Consider the following 21,844-nt stretch of genomic DNA (forward strand, 5'->3'; position numbering starts at 1 on the left):
AAATAATCAAGTTTAAATATCTAATATCAGGCATAAATATTGGTCATACAAGGAGATCTTCTAGGGAGTCAAGAGACCAAAGAACCAGACTATTAGTTTATAATAAAGAAATGACTAATTTAAATTAAAGGGGAAAGGATATATTAAATACTTAAGTTAATGACGTAGGTGTACTCCACTTCATCCCAAAAAGAGATACTTATGATATCGGGTTTCCATATACCACCTGCCTCAGAGTATCTGGGAGCCCTTGTTAATGTGTGTAGCCTGGCCCTACCAGATTGAAGACACCAGACTCTTAGGGCATTAAAAGGGGCATACATCTGGAATCTGCATTTTAAATATGCCCTGTGAGTGACTTTTATGTAAACTGAAATTGAAAACCACTGGTGTAACTAGACCAAAAAATCTCATTAGTCCAACGAGGGGTACACTCTCACCATGAGTATCATTTAAAATATTTGTGATTAAAGACTCTGCCGTGGGCAGAACTCTCTGCTCTGTGGAAAGAGATGTGTTTCTCATTTTCATTCTTGCAAGCTAATATAATTTAAGATTGCGTGTTTTTTCAATTTCTGGATTTGCTTGTAGGTTTCTTGGCACACATTTAGATCACTGATAAATATACCAAAAGCTTCAAGAAGTGTGAGTCTCAACGTTTCATTGAAATGATGAGAATTTCATTAAAGAACCTGAGAGTAGACCCAACTGAGTAACCAAGTTCACATTTCCATCGTTAAAAGTCTGTTCCTTGCAAATGCTTTTTAATGTGTGCTTCCATGTTTAAAATATTATGCGTAGAACTTCATTGTTCTTTCTTTAGGTTGGTGTTTAGTAAATTGGTCACTTCACTTTTGGGGAATCAAGGTTTTCATTAGAAAACTATGAATCCCTTACCTCCCTCAAATAACTAATGAATCTCCTACTGCCCCCCCCCAATTTTGAATAAATTTCTAGGGTCCCATCAATATGAGGCTGATGTTTAAGCCCCTTTCCTTTTATCTACATCTGCAAGTTCTTTCTACCAGTTAAAAATTGTCCCATTATTTTTATTACACAGTGAAAACCATAGTCATACCCAATGCATTAAAAAAAACCCAAAACTCCCAGTAATTTCAGTCACTCAAAACATATTATTTATACAAAAGAAAGCAGAAAAGGTCTTTTTACAGAATAAACGGCTGCTACAGAAAGAGAGCTAGAGATATAACCTTGAGAAATACTAGGCCACAGAATAAACGCAGGAAGACAGATTGACAAAGATGAAAAAGTGGGATGTGACACGATCGCAAAAGAATAGAGGGCTTAGTTTTAAAATAACCATGTGTTCTCATTTAATGGGGAGTCTGAAAGCATGACCCCCTTCGGAGGTCCCCGAGTAGCCTCCTTGTGCAGGAACGAGTCTCTTTCTGCATACTGAAGACCTGCTCATCAAGAAAAGACAGAGTGCTACTGACTGTAACATGTTTATGGAATGTGTAATTCATTTTAGAAAGATTTCTGGGAGCATTAGAAAGCTGTCCCATAAACATAAGAAATGAATAATGCTAGATTGCTAGGACATTTGCTGATATTAAAAACTCCAAGAGATTGTTCTTTTCTACCGTAGTATAGAAGAGGCTTCCGACTTCAAGTTTTGCCCATTTTGCTTAAGTGATTATTTGTGTCCATAAAGCTTCACCACGCTATTCCGATCCGTCCACCTTGGGGGTAACATCTTCCTCGCACTAGTAAATTGGCTAATCTGTGCGAAGGTACTTGTCTTTCTTGAGATGCTTTTCTGGCAGCTGCATCTCTGGTAACCCAAGGAGCACATTTGCATGATGCCTGATGGTGTTGGTGTGAATGTGGTTTCTGGTCAGAAGTAGAGCGATACTCTGAATGGGAGTGAGACACAGCTGCCACATTTGTAAATAAGAAATCTAGTCAAAGTGGCAGACTTTTTATGCCCCGTATGCATGTGAGATGCTAAGGGAGTACTAATAGTTCTCTTCTGGCTTCTCAGAGAAAGTCACTATCATTTATACTGTTCAGAAAACAACGATGTGAATTTAAGCAATATTACCAGGGCAATACATTATAAAATATGCCAACAGAATAAAATATGACAATTGGAATCGAAGACTTTGTGGAGTTCCAAATTGATTTTCACAGGTTATAGCAACACTTTCTAAATTCTGGGCATTTTACGGAGCTGCTTTGTTAGAAATTACTTTTGCAAGAGCAGTTTTTTGTGTGTGACTTACTTGTTTTATAACTATAAGTTTGTAACTTTTGGCCTTCTTCACCCATTTCACCCCCCCCCCCCAAACACACACCCCTCACCTCTGGCAGTCACCAATCTCTTCCCTGTATCTATTAGCTTGTTTTCATTTGCTTTGGGTTTTTTTAGATTCCACATATAAATGAAATCATATGGTATTTGTCTTTCTCGGTCCAAAAACATTTCACTTAACATAATACCCTCAAGGTCCGTCCGTGTCACAAGTGGCAACATTTCCTTCTTTTTTTTATGGCTGAATAATATTGCTGTGTGTGTGTGTGTATGTGTGTGTGTGTGTGTGTGTGACATTTTCTTTCTCCATTCATCCATCAGGGGACACTCAGCCTGTTTCCATATCTTGGCTATGGTAAATAATGCTGCAGTGAACATGGGGGTGTGTGTATCTTTTTGAGTTAATGTTTTCATTTTCTTTGAATGAATACCCGGAAGGAAAATTGCTGGGTGGTATGGTAGTTCTATGTTTAATTTTTTGAGGGACCTCATACTGTTTTACATAGTGTGCGGAGCAGTTTTATGAAGCTGAACAGATTTGCTTTTCTGCTAACCCAGGGGAAAGAGGAAATATGTCCATAGGATAACCTGGTACCTGAGTGTTCACAGCAGCTTTATTTGCATTGGCCAAACCCAAATGCCCTTCACCAGGTGAATAGGTAACAAACTGTCCATATGAGGAATACTACTCTTCAATAAAAAGGGAAGAACCCTGTTAGTGCAGCGACATGGATAAGTCTCAAAATCTCAAATAATTAGACTGAGTGAAAGAGCCACACAAAAATGAGTATATGCTGTGCAGCGAAAGAAAGATCAGCAGCCACCTGGGGGAGGAGGGAGAAGAAAGAGGGAGGAATTACAAAGAGGACCTAGAAAACTCTTGGAGGTGACGGATATGTTCACTTTCTTGATTGCGGTGATGACTTCACAAGAGTAGCACACATGTCAAAACTTACAGACTATATACACTTTAAACTAGAGGGTATTATGCTAAGTGAAATAAGTCAGTCAGAGAAAGACAATTATCATATGATCTCACTGATACGTGGAATTTAAGAAACAAGGCAGAGGATCATAGAGGAAAAGAGGAAAAAACTGAAACAAAATGAAACCAGAGAGGGCGACAAACCAATCTCAGGAAACAAACTGAGGGTTTGTTTAATGTCTGGAAACAAGCTGGAGGGCAGGGAGTGGCGGGAGGGGGAGGCTGTGTGATGGACACTGGGGAGGGCATGTGTTGTGGTGAGCGCTGTGTAGTGTGTAAGACTGATGAATCACAGACTGTACCCCTGAAACAAATAATACATTATATGTGAATAATAATTAAAAAATAAATGTGGGCATACATCAATTCCATGTCAATACATGACTAAAAAGAAAAAGCCAAGCAAATCATGTTCTTACACACATCCTCTCCTCCCTTGTCCGTCCCCTCCTGAGGCACTAGTGTGGCAGAACCACAGTGTGTGCCCAGTCTGTGCCTTCCGCAGTGCAGCTCTGTGTGATGGGCAAAAAATAAGCACACGGTACTGACCGGTGACACTTGAAGTTGCTTATAGGAGAAAGGCATACAGTACAAAACCAATTTTTTTGTTTAAAAATTATATCTATGTACAATATTAGAAAAAACATTGTGGGGGGGCACCTGGGTGGCTCAGTTGCTTAAGCATCCGACTTTTGATCTCAGCTCAGTTCTCAATCTCAGGGTTGTGAGTTCAAGCCCTGCGTTTAAAAAAATTTTTTTTGTAAGATGAGAAGCCAAAATATTAAGCGGCAGCTATTTCCTAGTGGATTATAGGTAATCATTCTTGTTTATATTTTGCTGTTTGAGTGAATTTTTTATGAGGAGCAGTGATTACTTTTGTAATCATTAAAACTCAAATGATCTATTGCTGTTGTAAAGTATCCAACTGTCATCTCTGTGGGGTTGCGTGAGCAGTAGGTGAGCCTGGGCCTGGTGACACGATGGCGCAGAGGGCTGCTTTGGGGCACTGAGCGCTTTGCAGGTGTGTGTCTCAGCTGCACTCATGTCTTCCCACACCGTGTTCCCTCCCATCTGTAGCTAGAAGACGAAATCACAACTTTACGGCAAGTTTTATCAGCGAAAGAAAGGCATCTGGTTGAGATAAAACAAAAACTCGGCATGAACCTGATGAATGAATTAAAACAGAATTTCAGCAGAAGCTGGCATGACGTGCAGACCACGACCGCGTAAGTCTATCAACAGACTTTTTAAAAAATCAGTTACTGCTGTCTCTCACCTCTTCTGGGTTTTGTTTTTTTTTTTTTTTTTCCTATACGGCTGATTTGGTACTTGTGGCTAGGAAAAATATTTTCTCTAGAAATAAATATGAATAATATGAATAATCATTAAATACGATGCATGATTCAGACTCTAAAAAGTAGCTTCATGAAATTAAACTGTTCACTGGACGACTTTTATGGGTTTGTATTTTTCTCTGTTTTATATATTTTTAAACATTTGTTAAATAGATGTTTTTTCTTTATGTTTTCTCATACGATTCTAAAGGGACAGGTGCTTATTCCTCAGAATACTTGGCATTCACTACAGATTTTCAGTTTCTATACCAAATGGTTGGCCGTTTTAGGACAGACTTGTTGCCCATTAATTGAAAAAGAAATGCTTATACTTTGAGGATGTGCTTGTCATCCCTTCTACTCTAGAGAATACTTAGAGCTGGGCTAAGGCCATGTGAGATACTAGAAAAATGTGTGGTGTGTGTGTGTGTGTGTGTGTGTGTGTGTGTGTGTGTATTGCTCTCTGTCCCTGACACAGAGTCCCTAAATCCCTTGGAATTTCCAAGGTGTTCGCAGCATCCTTTGTTCTAATGAGGTGACTCTCTGTGGCTCTGGGATGGGAGACTGGTCACCGTAAAGACCAAGCTATGATTAGAAGCTTGGACTTGCAGCACTATGCCCTATCCTCCAGAGAGGGAGAGAGGGCTGGAAATGGAGTTAATGACTGGACATACATATATGATGAATCCTCCATAATAATCCCCCAAACATGGTGTCCAGAGAGCTTCTGGGCTGATGAGCACAGGGAGGTGCTGGGAGAGGGGCGCACCAGGAGAGAGCATGGAAGCCCCACAGCCATCCCCACATACTTCGCCCTGTCTGTATCCTTTGTCATATCCTTTTATAATAAACCGGTCATCTAGTAAGGAAACCGTTTTCCTGAGTTCTGTAAACCACTCTGGCAAGTTAATCAAACTTGAGAAGGAGGTCATGGGAACCTTCGATTTATTGCCCATCAGTCAGAAGCACACAGGATAACCTGGACTTGCCGTTGGCATCTGAAGTGGGATGAGGGGGGCGGTCTTGTAGGATTGAGCCCTTCACCTGTGGGAGCTGACACTATCTCCAGGTATGCAGTGTCTTAAATTTTGGGACACCCAGCTAGTGTCACAGAGTTGCTTGGCGTCTGGTGTCAGATGTGTCGTGAGTGTGGTGGTCGGCCCGAGAGCAAAGGAGACACAGGAAAAATGAGTTTTTCCTGCTCCCATCACCAGAAATGGTTTTGGCTTCCCCATTATCTTTTTGTCTGATATTAGGCAAGATACAGAATAACTTGGGGTATTCTAGAATCACACTTCTATTGGATTACTTTTTAAGTTACATGAGATATTCAACTATTGTGGTGCTTTTCGAATGATTTAGAATATTTTGCTTGCCAGGTATTCTTGTATCAAGAGAAGAAAGTGTCCACCTCATGATGTAAATTTTTATTTTTTGTGAGTGGGGGGGCAGAGGCTGATGGAGAAAGTTCCTATCCCTGGCCCTGACATTAGCCCCAATTTTTGTCTTTGTGTTATGCATTTTCTTCCCCGGCATTATCCATTGGATGGTAAAGTTATTACGTTCCTAATATTTTAGTGGAAATCCATTTTTCTCTTGGCAGGTACTTTTTTCCCAGACATAGGTAAGCCTGGCAGTAGGAATAAGTACCAGCGATGGACAGCAAGGACTTCGGTTTTGCTGGCCGCCAGCTTCGCCTGCTGGTTACTGAAAACTAAGCCCTAAGATCTCAGTGAAGGTGCCCTTCGTATGAAGAGTTCCATCCAAGAGGAACTTGACGTCTCCCCACTCTCCTTCCCCTGGATTCCATGTAGAGGAGAATGTTCTTTCCCCCTATCACAGCCTCATAGTCCTGTCTGCTCCTATGCTTGCGTCCCCCAAGGGCTCATCAAGACAGCATCAGAGCACAGCCCAGAGTAGGGCAGGATGGAGCCAGAGGCAAATTAACCTTCCCCAACCCGATAGTGACAGTTGTGGAAGACAGTAAGAGTCCGCACGTTGGTGTTTATATTGCCACACTATGAAATGAGCTTCCTTGTCCGTAGTTCTGGCTTCCGTCTTCTGGCTTATACCACGTCATGGCCCTGACAGAGTGAGGCGGAATGAGCTCCGGTATCCTGGTCCTGGGCACTTCCTGTCACACTGATCTAACTTCCTTCCGGGGTGTAAGAGCCAGGCAGGTCTTTCCACTTGGCCTCCCTGTCCACACTGCAGGCGTGAGCTAAGCAAACAGAGGGCAGGACCACTCCGGCGCCCCCTTTGCTGAAGGATGGACGGAGCAGCCCCTATCTGGGCAGAGGGCACGTCACGTTTGCCCTCAGTCTGAGGGGAGAGAGTGGGGAGAGAGTCACAGTCGTCAGACACAGGGAATTAGAGTGAGCAAGTTCACGGAGGGTGGGTAGCCTCTTCCCACACGGGAGAATGTATCGTCTCTGGGTTTCTCTTGTTTGCAAAACAAGCTGGTTTCATAGTCTGGCAGTCTAGTTAGCATCAAGCTTTTTGTCGAATGAATAGATTTATTCCCTAGGGTTATGGAGTTGAAAGACTAGTCAGGAAAACAGAGTTTGGTTTTTTGTTGTGTATTTTACAAGTTATTCCAAATAACCAGTTAAATGGTAAGTGTGAAGAGTGATGTGAAGGAAAATAAGAGTGTTATGTATGAGGCAGGAGTTTGAACCTTGCCTGGGGTCTCAGGGAAGGGTTTTCAAGGCAGGAGACAGATGCTTCCGCAGAGCTCTGACGGATGAGTGGAAATTTCATCAGGCCAGGAGGGGCAGGGGGAGCCTCCTGGGGGGAGCTTCCTGGGGAGGGGCACAACCTGGTGGTGGCCGGCAGGAGAGAAGGCTCCCTCTCCCCCGGGAGAGCAGTCCAGCTCATTAGCGTTGTGGAGACGCCAGGGAGAAGTGTCAGGGGGTTGCACAGGGCCTCATGGTATCTGTTAATAGCATTATTCTTATTCCACAGGCACTAGAAAGCCATTAAAGGGGTCGTGACAGTTCATTTACCCAACATGTCTTAACGTGTGTCTACTATTAGTCGTTACTACCCAGGAGTGAATCGAAGCCCTCGGGGTGTGGGTTTAACAAGCTGGACAAAGTTCCTAGCTTCTTAGAGTGTCGAGAGAGAAAAGATCTTGAAACCCATAACAAAGCAACCGCAGGAGAAGCTGTCAGAAGTACTAGGATGAGAACAGCACAGGTGACAGGCTAGAGGAGAGAGCAGAAGCCACTGTGACGGAGTCCCGGTCAGGGAAGGCCTGTCCTAGTGCTATCCTGTCCTAGTGCTGTCCTGGGAGGTTACCAGAAGGACCAAAAGGATCCCGTCTTGTGATGATGTAGGGGAAAGCTTTGGGGTTGAGGCAAAAGTTGCTGTGAAGACCCCAAGGCCAGAAGCAGTTTTGCAGGTGTCAGGAGCCCAAAGAAAGGGTGGTGTCTGCAGTGTAGTGAGAAGGGTGGAAGTCGGGGCCTCAGGGGCCTCCCAGACCGTGGGGAGGACTGGGGATCTTATTCCAAGGGCTCCAGCTGCCACTGGAGGATTTGAAGCGGGAAGTAATCTGTTCAGATTCACCTTTTAAAAAAAAATCACTCTGGTTACTTTGTGTTATACAGAACGCGGAGGGGCAGGAGTGGAGACCGGAAAATCATTTCTGAGACTATTGCAGTAGTCCACGTTGGTGATGATAGTGAGGGAGAGAGAGGGGATGGGACTTGGAGGCCAGGCCAGAGGAATTTCCCAAAGGTTTGGGGGTGGGAGAGGAGGCCAATAGACTGATCAAACGTGACTGTCGGGTCTTTGACGTGGGCAGCTGGTTGAGCATTGGGACTGTTCAGAGCAGTGGGCATTACACGCGTCATGGCCAGCCCATGGGCTGTGGACTCCGGTTGCGTGGATTGAAATCTAGGTCTCCAGCATCGGTGAGATAAGAGCATATTAGTACCTCTCATACGTAGTGAGGATTCAATGAGCTAATATTTGTAAAGCAGGCAGAACAGTGTCTGATACTTCGTAGGCCTGTTTGCTGTTCTAGAAAACAAGTCTGGTGGGGAGACCCAAGAATTCTGTTTTGGTGACAAACAGGTTTCTATGTCAAGAGGGCCACTGGGAGGAAGAGTCAGGATGGAAATAAACATGGGGAGTCATCTGCATTTTGATGTCATTAAAAGCTACAGGACTACGTGAGAGTTCCACGGAGATTATTTAATAAATGTGGATGATCATGGATTCCTCACTCTTTTAGGAATGAAGTGAGCCTTCCTTTGTAAGGAAGAATCAATCCTTTTCTTAAGAGGGAGGCATAAGTATATCAGTAGCATAATTTCGGGAGCGCACCTTCCTCCCACCCTCTTTTCTTGGCTGCCAAGGGAGGAGGAAAAGTCTTCATCACATGGTGGTGGTGGGGCTTGGTTACAGAATCTGTTTCCCCCTTGATTAATTAAATCCCTGCCGTTAGCGCCAGGATACCCATTCTGGGACAAGATCTACACCTCATAGGATGAAAATTTTGATGTGAGGGAATGAGGAGGTGGGTGGGGTTAGGTTGGGTAGAATTAAATTTCAAAGCAGTGAAAAGAATTTTAGCTGTCAGAGGATTGAAGGTGATTCCCAGAGGCAATACTTTGCATACTGATTAAGCAATCATGACCTATTTAGTTTGATTTATACTGAAAAGAAAATCTATGATATGTTAATGAAGGATCTTGGCATATTTTAGCCTGTGGTAGGATTCAAGTAGGAATAGGACTGAATGTGTAGAAATAATTACACAGCATCCTGAAATTATCTCCTTTATGGAAAGCTAACCGTACAGTAGCGGGTCAAAAGATCATCTGTATTCGGGGTTTGTTGCTGTTGTTTTTGTCATAGTTTTGTCTCGCTTTGATTTGAGAGACTTTGAGAACACACACCAAAAATTCCTTCCACCTCCTTTTTGTTGTTGTTGTCCTAAGGGGTTTTTGTTTTTGTTCTTTGCAGCTTTTTTGTGTTGTCTTTAGACTTTAAATAGGCATGGGGGCGGTGGGAGACTGGAGTGTTAGAGGTAGGGAGGCCACCAGAGGAGAAATTGAGGATCTTCTGTAGGTAGAAGGATTAGGAATTGAGAAATGCAACGTTCTCATGGGCTATTCAAACTGAGAGGCTTCATTTAGTAAGTGTTCAACCTTTGCTAACCCATGACCTTTCTCCACTAATAAACCCCTCTGAGCTGTACCACAGACCAAATGGTAGGCCTGCCAAGGGGAGAAGGTTTGGGAAAGAATTTAAACTATCCCGTCCCTTTGGAACAATTAATAACTTCATTCTTATCAAGAGGAGTAAAATGCAGCACTAACAAAAATGTGCAGTGCTTGAAAATTGAAGTTTAGTTTATGATTTACTTACTCTTTGATTTTCTGCTTCTAAGACTTCCAAACCATTATAGTCAGTAATGATTGTTACCTCTGTTTTTATGAGGAGCCTGTTGCAGCACCGTGGACTTGGGAAGTGCCAGTGAAGATTAAAGACCTAATTTCAAAAGACACACATAGTCAATCTCTCAGACACCTGTTTATTCCGCTTACCTTTTGCCTTTCATCTGATCACACAGAGCAGGAAGCAGACTCTTCTTTTCCAGGTTCAAGTGGTAAATCTTTTTTGGTAACATATGTAGGGAACCGCCGGAAGAAGATAAGCCTGAATACTTCTGTGTCTTTGCTGACATGCTGCATGGCAACTATTAAAATAATAATCTTCTTAAAAATCCCATAACAGAAAATGTGTTTGTGCTATAAAATATCTTCCTGTAAAAAGACTTTGAATTTTTAATTCTTCTATTTGTGTGTAAAAAAAAAATGCTTTAAGTCAAAACGTTTTAGAAGACATGCTCTCTTCTTTTGATTATTAACACTACTTTCAGATCAGTAAGACATGACAAGATGAACTGCATGAAAAGTCAATAGGATGCCTTTTATTTGGTTTGCAGAGGACCTTACCTGTCCCTACTGAACATCCCCTAGTCAGTGTGGTGGCCAAAGAGCTCACCTGTTCTGGCCAGTAAATGCTATCCATTCCTTAAAGAACATGTGGCCTCGGAGCGCCTGGTGGCTCCTTCGGTTAAGCATCCAACTCTTGGCCTTGGCTCAGGCCCTGATCTCAGGGTCCTGAGATCGAGCCCTGCATTGGGCTCCGTGCTCAGCAGGGAGTCTGCTTAAGACTCTCTCTCCTTTTCCTTCTGCCCCCCTGCTTGTGCTCTCTCTCTCTCTCTCTCAAAATAAATAAATAAATCTTAAAAAAAAAAAAAGAAAAGAAAAAGATGTGGCATGTATTATACACAATGGAATATCATTCAGCCATGACGAAGAAGGAAATACTGCCTTTGGACAACAAGGACAAATCTCAAGGGCATTATGCTAAGTGAAGTAAGTCAGGGAAGGACAGATACCGCATGGCATCACTCATATGTGGAATCTAACGAAAATTTTTTTAAGAAAGTCAAATTCTTAGAAGGAGCGAGTAGAAGGGTTGTTGCTAGGGGCCGTGGAGCGGGGGGAAGTAGGGGAAGGTTGGTAAACGCAAATATCCAGTTATAAGATGAACAAAAGTCTGAGAATCTAATGTGTAACAGTGTCGGGTAACTGAAATTTGCAAAGGGAGCAGGACTGAAATGTTCTCACCAAAATATATATAAAAACATGCGAGGTGATGGATGTGTTAATTAACTAAGTGGGAGGAATCTTTCACAATGTAAATGTGTATCAGATCTTCACGGTGTACACTTCAAATATCTTACAGTTTTGTCATTCATACCTCAGTAAAGCTGAAAAAAAAGGCTATCCATTGTAGCCAAAGGATCTCTGAAAAGTAAAGCCTGTGTTCCCATTGACTTTCATTGAAAACTAGAAAGTTTACTTATACCCTAAATAAAAAATCTCCTAGTAAGAAGTCTTCAACGAGTTAATGCATATAAATACGCCATAAGTGTGAGCTTCTGTTTGCTACCAAACAAAAAGGTTCAGCCCTGGACCAGAGTCCAGGCTTGTTGGGAACCCCGGGTTCCTACGAAGCTGCCGTTGGCTGGAATCGCTTTGGAGCCCAGGAGGACCAAGTCCCCTCCCCCGCCCCCTCTCCACGGCCCTCCTCCAGAGTCGGGAGCCGCACGCCGCAGTCCTGACTCGGTATCCGGTATCCGTAGCTGAAGTCTGGCTGGCAGCCTGGGCTCTGTTTCCTTCCTCTGCCTCCTGTGGCTCTTGCTCTGGCGTGTTCAGGCCCCGGGGACACGGGGATGATGAAAGAGGTGCAGCCCCGCCCTCAGGAAGTGCAGGCAGGTCACAGAGACAGTGGAAAACCGTCATTGCAGCAGAGTGAAACGTGTTCAGAAAGAGCTGTGCCAAGTGGATCACGGACACACAGAGGAAGGGCACATAGTGCAGACTTGGGGAGCACCTGCTCCCTTCTTTCGGCCTCCCACTGCACAACTGACAGCAAGCTGCGGGTCCAGTAACATGCTGACGTTTGTTTCGGGAGAATGTGTTGTCTCCTGAGGCATTAAGGACGTAACTCAGCAATGGTGTAACTTTATATTTAGCTTAAAATAAGAGACATCATCTAAAATGCTAAATACCGTTTCCATTTAAATTACGAGGTTGTCGGGTCAATCGGAAGGTTGGTGTTTAAGTTGCTGTTCATTATTTGAATATTATTGAATGTAATTTTATACGATAGGGCTGAAAACCAGTTTTGAGAATTAGGAGTCCGGACTGTATACAGAATCCCGTGGCTCGGTAAAGGGAGTAAGGTGTAAATACCACGACATCCTTCAGGGTTTCCATTGGCCTGTCCGGAGGGTCTTTTGTCAAGATGTGGGCGCCTGTCCTCTAGATAAGGGTGTGTGTGACTTCATTCAGTTTTGAGATCGAGCCCAGTGAGAATGCAGTGTGAGGTTACAGGGTCGGTGCGGTACACAGCTCCGGAGGGACCCTGGGCTCACACTGATGTGAGTAGCGCTTCTTAGAGCTTTTAAGTGCTTCTGAGCCTAGTTCTCACGGGATCCCCCATTCCTTTGTTCTGGGAAACCACTTCTTCACATATCACCCTCTTGTTGCCCCCCCCCCAAATCTCTTNNNTCCCTCAATTATTGGTCTCTAATGTATGTAGGATGGCTAGTAAGTGTTTTTAAGAAAGGCGGTTGTTAGTCTAGGGAGAAGAAGTATAAAAATGTGGGGAAAGAGACACAGCTTAGAAGTCTTACAATGCAGTATTAGTACTTTTCTCCACAAATACTGGAGCTGTAGACAGCTGACCTAACTCGCCTTCATATGTCTGTCATCTCCAAGGCAAGATGACGTTCTGCAGGACGGTAGGCACACTAGTCGTAGCCCCGTCTCTGTCTTTAAAAAAGTCACACAAGGGGCGCCTGGGTGGCTCAGTCATTAGGCATCCGCCTTCGGCTCAGGGCGTGATCCCAGCGTTCTGGAATCGAGCCCCACATCGGGCTCCTCTGCTGGGAGCCTGCTTCTTCCTCTCCCACTCCCCCTGCTTGTGTTCCCTCTCTCGCTGGCTGTCTCTCTGTCAAATAAATAAATAAAATCTTTTTTAAAAATTACATAAATAAATAAATAAAATAAAAGTCACACAGTTCTTCTGGGCCTCAGTCCCATCACCTGGAGTTTGAAGAAATTGGACTCTAGTGCCTTCCAGATTTAACCTTATGTAATTCTCAGAAATAAAGAGTTAGCAGTCCTGGAATGCCTGGGGGGCTCACTCGGTTAAGCGTCTGCCTTCCGCTCAGGTCATGATCCCAGGACCCTGGGATCGAGTCCCACGTTGGGCTCCTTGCTCAGCAGGGAGCCTGCTTCTCCCTCTGCCTGCCACTCCCCCTGTGTGTGCGCTTTCTTTCTCTCTCTCTGACAAATAAATAAAATCTTAAAAATAAAAAAGTCAAAAGTCCTAAAAATCTCTCTTCCACACTTCTTCAAGCACCCCATATGGTTGATTTTAAACTTTGTAATTTCACATAGGTATAGAGTTGCATTTTTCACGGTGAGGACTTAACGTCACCAAGACTTCACTAAAGTAGTGGGATGTCTGTGTATACCCACCATACGCTGTTCTAGAGGAGTGTGGTTAGAACAATGTAGAACAACTTACTGCTTCCTAGATGTACTTCTCCCTGGCTAGCTGTTTTGAAATTAAGCCGTCCGGTTCAGAATATACACACAAGTGTTCAAAAGTCACCTCGTCTCAAAATTTGAAGCATTCTCAAATATATAAAGTTCAACTATAGGGAACAGTCTACAAGGAAATTAAATACTTACTCTAGTTGCAGGAAATTCCTGTAGAAATGCAGGAGCAACGCAAGAAAGAATTCTCGATCTAGTCTCTGGTCCCAGCCTCACGCAAAGGTCACAGATGTTGCAAGGTCTTTCTTTACTTTCCCTTGAGCCCCTTTCAGGCCGTACAGAATCAGTGCTGGGTGGATGCTCAGTGCTCGTTCTTCCCTCGCCTTTCCTAGGTTCCCTTTTCTACCTTTGTTCCCCGCCCCCCCCACCCCAGCCCAGCTCTATTCTGTTAACACCCACTTGGCCAAGGCCTCAGGGATCTCTGGGCGTGATCGACAGCAAAAGGTGGCTTTCACGGTCTTACTAAGGGTGCACGCTTTGGTCTTTTTAATTTTTCAAAGTGGGGCATTTACAACAACAAAACCCTTTTTTTGGCCAGGTGTGATGGGATCCTGCGGCCGAGCGGCTGGAGCACAGGACTTGAGGCAGGGTGGGGCCTAGCATGTCAGGGGACCGGCCAGGAGGTCTGAGTGGCAGGAGCAGTGTGAGCGAAGGCAAGAGAAGGGCGAGAGGACCCACTTGTGTAAGATCGTCGTGAGGCCAGTTGTATGGACTTCGACTTTGTCTCCGAGTCCTGAAGGAGTCAGTCTAGTGGGAACATAGGACGACAAACAAACAATCGCCTTATTATATTCCTAAAACTGCTTTGAAAAAAGTCACTATATTCTCTTAAGATCGTGTGCCCTTCTTGTTCCCAGCCATAAATATTAGAAAAATAAGCGAAATACTAGTTATATTTTGCCCTTTTCTGGTTAATTTTACCCCTGAACAGTGCAAGCTGAATCTTCCCATTGATACACGCATTTTCTAGTTTCTGTGTTACCTTTGATAACTGTTTCTTTGCGAGTGTCTCCTCATAGTGTTAAAACGCACACTTCCTTAAGGATAACTGCACTCAGAGCATTTCTGTTTGTGAGTACGCATCTGATCTGCACATTACACTTGCATATGAATATTTTTCCTGAATTCAGATTTAATGGTCTGACTTTCCCACCCATGAGCAGCGGCCAACCCATCATCCCAGACAATAGAATCACTGACTTCTTTGGATCAGCGTCTTCCTAAAGCTGTTTAGGAAAGGAATTTTCAAAGTAAAGAGGGAAAAAGATGGTGAATGTTCTGTGGGTGATCGTGACGTATGAACTATGTTTCTACTGTTCTGTTTTATTTGCAGCTACAAGAAAACACACGAAACCCTGAGTCACGCAGGGCAGAAGGCAACCGCAGCTTTCAGCAACGTTGGGACAGCCATCAGCAAGAAGTTTGGAGACATGAGGTACTGTGGGAGAGAACCATGGGGACGCTGCTCGGCCTTTGGCCTTCTGAGGGAAGGGGAGCTTTCTCTCCTGGCTGGTCTTCCTCGTGTGTTGCTCTTTAATTGGATTAACATGTTATGCGGCTGATAGTGATTGGTGACGGAGGTCAATTTTTATAATGAAGAGTTTTCTGCCTGCTGGTCTGCTTAGGGAGCCTGGTCCCAAACATGCCCTTTCCGCTAGGACGTGACCTAGTAAAATAGAAGATCCAGGGCTCCTTTAATTACTGGTAATAAGGGGGGATTTCAGAAGAATGCAGCACATACTGAATTTTATTCATTAAAATTTAAACAGTAAGTTAAAATGTGCATTCAGTGGAATAAGCCCTGATAAGCTATTCTAGGTTACATTTTTGTATACATCCATCTAGGGTATTTTTTCTATGCTAGATACATACATATTTATTCTTTTATTCCACAGAAAGGTACCGTGGTATATAGTCCTTGCACATTTCGGTTATTTTCAGTATTTCATTATGTATAAAGGTAGGGTGAGCATCAAAATTTTGAACTGAGAACCGAATATCCTCACTATAGGCTCCAGAAAAAACAGTGCAGTTTTAACCATTTTTATTTTTTATATTGTGTTTTAGTAAGTTATCTCAAATAGAGTTGTTACTTTCTTTCTTTTTTTTTTTTTTTTTGCTTGTTTAAATACCTATCATAGTTTATTTTGAATTTGGTGATAGGCTTAGGAGATTTTTCTTTACAAATCAATTTTTTCTCTTTAGAAATCAAATTCATTTTTTAAAAACTTTTGACGTATACATTTTTAATTTCTTCCTTTTTAAAAAAATTGCACATAATTTCACTGGATTCTGAAACTATTTCTTTATTACCCTACAACTTTGATACCTAGAGGCGAATATTTATATTGTTGTGTTTAAGTTAACTTAACCTCCGGCTTCATACATTGCTGGATTGTGCCCTTGTCCTCTCTTAACAAGTTGGCATTCATGAGGCTAGAGTTCGGTAAGTACATGTACCTGAATCCGAATACATTGTTTTATCTTCATATTTATGAATAATGCGATAATGAAAAGCAGCTGAAATTTTTCAGAGGCTGCATGTGATGAATAGGTAAACCTCCCGGATTATTAATTAACCCTCATTTTATTACAAATAAAATTTGCTGTCATGTCAATGGCATTAAAACATTTATCTAAACTAATTAAATAATTTCTCAAAACTGAAAATACCCTCTTACATGTTATATCCAAGAAAGTATATTTTGCCACATTTATAAAACTTGTCTTCCACATACTTAGTTGAAACCTTTCACTGGAACACTGGGACCACAGCATGATACCAGAGTGTTATTTCTCCAAATTTAGGAGACTTTTCAAACACCTCTGAAGCCTGTTTAAAGTACATATTCCAGATTCCACCTCTCGGAGATCGTGCCTCAGTGGGTCTTGGGTGGAGTCTAGGAATCTGCATTTGTAATACGCCCTTAAGTGGTTCAGCGGGGTGGTCAGGTTACCTGGAGGCCACGTGTAACTCAGCTCACCTGTACCAAGGTGTTCTCAGTTACGAAATGGGGTAAGAGTAACAACGTCATGAGGTTATTAGAAAAGTTGTAGAAGAGAGCCTGCCATTTATTAAGCACTCAAGAAATGCTGGTTTTTACCCTTACTCAGTGACCATCTCAGTTACAAGGTGACCCCACATAATGGCAATGAGGGAGTGTACATTAACAGGAGTGCACTGTGGTATTTCATAAAGGTTTTGTTCGTTTTCCTAAGTGGGAAAGAATGAAGACTGTTTCACTTATGCAATATGTTAACATACTCATGTTCATACACTAATTGGTTGTAACATCAAGGCTGTGTTGACTTCTTTTTCTTCTGTTTCCGTGTAGCTTTGCTTTAGGGTAATGAATGATCTATTTTCCAGAAGTTTCAAACTTTTCATTAATTGTTTCTATATATAGAGGATACACTACTTTCATTATAAACTGTGGCTAAAATTACTGGGAAGTACAGCCTGTGTCACTGGAGGGTCAAACATGGTCCTGTAGTAGGTTGTGGAGTTTGCAGAATTCAGACCTATATTTTTCTCAAACGAAAACATTTAACGTATATAACTAAGGATCAGTCCCTGTGAAAGCAACGAGTTTTACAAAAAATTTTCAGTTTTAAATTATACTAGAACAAAGTAACATATGTGAAAGTCATATTTGAAAATTACTTAAATTTTGTATAATAAAGACTTTTAAATGAGAAAAAGTAAGGTTTTATTTTTCATTTAAATTGATTTGCCAGTTTATAAAATGAAAGAGAAATTTAAAAATTGTATCACATTTTACTTTGAACCCCTTTTTAGTATAAAATATCATATTATCCTATATTCCTGTTATTTATACTATAAAATTCTTTTGTGCATTCTGGGAAAAATCTTCTGAAGTTGTTCAGAAACATTGCCAGCAAAGTTCAGATACCTCTCAGTTTCTCTTTTAAATTATTACAAGCTAATACTTACAGATTTTAAAAACTTAGAACTTGGGCCTTTTAATAAGTTAATGAAAAGCACTCTGTGAGGATTTAAATTGATGTGTTTTATAAAAACAAGTCATATTTTTCAAGCTAAGATTCTCATTTTACCCTGATTGCCGTTGACTGAGTCCCTGTAGCCCCATCAGGGAACTGCCCCCTCTTTCTCTACCTGTAAAATAACATTGTTAACAGCTACCTAACTAAAATGTTTCCCACAAAGTTAAAACGAGGACACATTTATGAAAGTACTCAGAAGCAATGCAAGCTCTTGGAATCATTTTTATTATAATAATACCGGCCTCATCTTGGAACTTCTCAGTCATTTGTTCAAACCACGTGTGAACAGGTGGAGATGAGGCTCTTTGGAGGAAGCATAGAATTTTTATTGGAGTCCAGCCATCTCTCTATAGTCATCAGAACAATAGTTAGAAGCACAGCTTATAACAGGTTGGTACAGTAATTGTTAAGACACATTAAAAAGTAGACTCCAAAAGAGTAATGAATGGAGTCTCTCCATCTTTGCTTTGGGGCTCCTGAGAAGGGGGGGCAAGGGCACTGTGGTCCTGATATGCTAACTCTGGTCCTGCTCTCTCCTGTGCTGCCCGGGCTGCAGGTCTCACTCCATCGGGTAAGCGCTGTCTCTGGGGCCCTGCCGGCCCCTCGCGGCTCCTTCCTTCCCAGAGTCCACTGCTCCCCTCACACCGTGGGTGCACCTCAGCCAGAGCACTGGGTCTCTTTTCCTGAGAGGGTTCATGACCAGGGAGTTACAGAGCGTAGGGCATCTAATGTGTTTGAATTTATTTAAGCATATCGTTCTCTCATTTCTGAACCATTTTTACCAGTTTCACTTCCGGAGCGGTCTCTTAAGAATCGCTTCCCAAATTCTCAATCCTGCCTGCATTGGCAGAGGTCCTCAGAATTGAAAGAAGAAAAAAGAAAAGCAGAAAGTGAGAGTTATATGTTTTTATGAGACTTGTAAAAAGTAAAATCAAGAAGCAGAAAATTGTTTTCTCTAGATCATTGTGTTTTTGTGAACGTCTTGTAACTGTTTCTTATGTGGATGGTTCACCTTCAACTTTCTGTACCTTCTGAAATTGAAGAGGGGAAAGGTTACCAGAAGACCACACACATGTTCAGAAGTGTGCAGTTGTCCAATTAAACCCTCCTTTAGTGGGAATCTTGTTAAATATTTTGGGGGGGGGTGGATTTTTTTCCCTAAGAAAACTGCCTGTATTTAAAGAGATGAATAGATTGATAATGCTGATGAATTTCTTTTAATAATTCCTTTTTTAATGTAATTTCTGGGGAAATATTTGTCTCTATTTTCTAAGTGGAGTGTCTGAGAACATAAGTACTCCCTGAATTTCTTTGGCCTTTTCTTTCTGAGTTCTAGTGAAGTGCTGCCCATACTGATGACCTCAGTGGATATTGTTAGGGAAGGGTGAGGAGTTTGATCCCTTACTCTTAGCTTCTTGGGAGGAGAGATGCAGGGATGGTGTTGGAAAGTGTGATGGGAGAACACTATCCCAGGAACATGGACGCCATACACAGGGCTTCCTCCCTCCACCCAGCCTGATTTCTGAGTGGAGCTCACAAAGAAATAACAGGAGATCCACCAGAGGAAAGATGAGCCAGCTATCATAGGATCAATAGAGTGAGAGGCTGAAATTCTTGGAATTCTCAGAAATGTTGATGTATTTGTACCAGATGTCCCAGAGTGGATGCAAAAGATCCCTGCCCCCATGTTGGGCTGTGTGGATTGTATTTGCCTGGTATGTGTTTCCTTGAATGTCTTCTGTGAACAACATATATTCCTCTGGGGAGTTTCTCTACAATGGAACGATTAGCTTTTACCTGCCTTTGTACCCTCTTAGGTACAGCCCTTCCTCTTTTCCTGAAAGAAGAAAGAAGGGAAGGGAGTGGGAGTTGGACCTGGGGAGGATGTCCACGGGCTCCTGGGCGCACCCGGAGAAAGCAGACATTGTCCTCGGATTTCCTGGCCTACAGGAGCCCACAGGAAGTAAAATAACACCCAACTTGGACAGTGTACTCCTCCTTTATACCCTTGAAAGCTGACCTACCCCATGAAAACAAAGGTCATCTTGGTGGGGTGGGCAAGAAATACTTCAGACAGTTGAAATTGCTGTTTTAGAACTGTGAATAGGGAATTTCTCACATACTTATGTTGTGCTATCTTCTTTTTTGTTTTTTCCTTTTAATCTGCTTTTGCCCTGAAGCTACTCCATTCGCCATTCCATAAGTATGCCGGCTATGAGGTAATGTGTGTATAGATTACTTCATATAATATCAATGCAGAATGTGTATGAAGTGTTACTTTATTGATACTTACTTTGCAGAGTTCCCCCCCCCCCCGCCCCATTATGCTTTCAAATGCAGTGACCTTCCTTACTATCTTTTCTGACGGCCTTCAGGAGAAAAGGTGGACAGTTCTGTCGAAGTAGGGTATGATGGGTTTCGGCTTCTGACCAAACCCACTGGTTTAAATCCAGTGTCTCCTGATTTGTGTGACCAGAGACAAGTTACTTACGTAGCTCGATGTCCATTCTCTTACTGGTTGTGTGACATAAAGTAACCTGTGTGAAGCACTTTCTTAGCAGAGGGCTTGGAGCCAGCACGCCTGCAAAGGCAGAAATACGTGCCTTATTTCAGCAGAATTAAACGCAAGCCTGGGAGAAAGGTTAAATGAAGAGAATAGCAGACTGTGAGGACTACAGTTGTAGGATATGGATATCACCAAGATTTTTTAAGGTAGATATTAAGGTGAGGTGTCTGTTAAGCAATGAAAATGTCGTTAAAATTACTAGCTGGATGACAGCCTCTGAGAAAGACATTCCCCACTTCGGTTTGCATAGCTTAGTGAGGCAATCAGATAAAAGCACACTAATAGTAACAGGGTATGGAAGAATGAATGTCAGATTTCCGGGGGGGGGGGTTTGGTCAGGAGATGCAGATTGTAACCCAGCTCTGCCCAGAATGAACTTGGCAGCCTTGGGAAAGTCACCTCAGTGATAGCAGTTTCATCACATTTAAAATAAGAGGCTAAAACCAGATTTACTGCTCTTCCCGCTGCTCTTGCCCTAGGCTTCCGTGGTGGGGGATGCTTGGGGAGCCATCGAGCCTCTAAGACCTTTCCCCACTTCAGTCCAACTGTGCCTCTTCTGCCTGCTTTATAGTATGTATTGTGTGATATGTTAGAGAGGGGGTTCAGTTGCTCTAAATAGTTTGAGACCACTGCAGCCAGATTCTTTCCAGGGTCATTTGTAGTTGTATGTGATCTGATTAAATCTGAGTAAACAGTTTCTCCCTGTTCTCCAGCAACACATTCTAGTGTAATTGAATTAGGGGAATGTCTGTTTTATTATCCTGATGATGTTTCTTCCACACTGAAGTTATATGGTTGCTTTGGAAATTTAGACACAGTATTTGATTTCCCTAATTTGGTGGTAAATAGGGAGTATAGACTCAAGATTGCTTAGTCCATCTTTGAGTGACTTGCACCCCCTAGCATTAAAACACTCAAGTTGAGTAGTGCAGCCTACAGCTCTGAGCTTCTTTATTTGTCAGCTTTCTTTTATTAATTACTTTTATTAAAGATTCTTTGCTTATTTATTTGTCAGAGAGAGAGAGCACAAGCAGGGGAAGCTGCAGGCAGAGGGAGAAGCAGGCTCCCCACTGAGCAAGGAGCCTGATGTGGGACTTGATCCGAGGACCTGAGATTACAACCCCAACCAAAGGCAGACGCTTAACCAATTGAGCCACCCAGGTGTCCCTGTTTGTCAAGTTTTTAAGTCTGGTTGTCCAAAGAAGAGTTTGCAAAAAATTAACACAGCTTCGCTTTGTGAATCCATCTAGTGGCTTATGGGTCAAATGTAGTCCTCGTGATCTTGCCTGAAACTAACTTCAAAAAAAATTTTACTCATCTAACATCTACCCATGAACCGTTAGGCTGAACTGTCTGGCCACTGGGGCTTGTGTAACTATCAGTGATAGGCAGGCATGTGAGCTGGCTTGCCCACATAAAACCTGCAGTGAAAGTAAGGTGCCAATAAATATATACCCTTGAGTCATTCAGGCACAAATTCACTAGTATTTCATCACGAACCAGCAA

At 42.5% G+C, this 21,844-nt stretch overlaps 1 protein-coding gene across 2 annotated transcripts in view; it reads left to right on the forward strand.

The window, feature by feature from the left end:
• TPD52L1 (TPD52 like 1) overlaps window positions 1-21,844 on the forward strand; it is a 92,794-nt gene that overhangs the window by 65,068 nt on the left and 5,882 nt on the right. For both annotated transcript variants that reach the window (XM_008691139.2, XM_008691140.2), the window contains exons 3-4: window positions 4,338-4,486; window positions 15,080-15,181. In XM_008691139.2, the coding sequence (XP_008689361.1) occupies window positions 4,338-4,486; window positions 15,080-15,181 (251 nt within the window). The remainder of the gene's footprint in view (window positions 1-4,337; window positions 4,487-15,079; window positions 15,182-21,844) is intronic.

Source organism: Ursus maritimus, unplaced genomic scaffold (genome assembly GCF_017311325.1).
Source record: "Ursus maritimus isolate PB19 unplaced genomic scaffold, ASM1731132v1 scaffold_13, whole genome shotgun sequence".
Taxonomy (NCBI): Eukaryota; Metazoa; Chordata; class Mammalia; order Carnivora; family Ursidae; genus Ursus; species Ursus maritimus.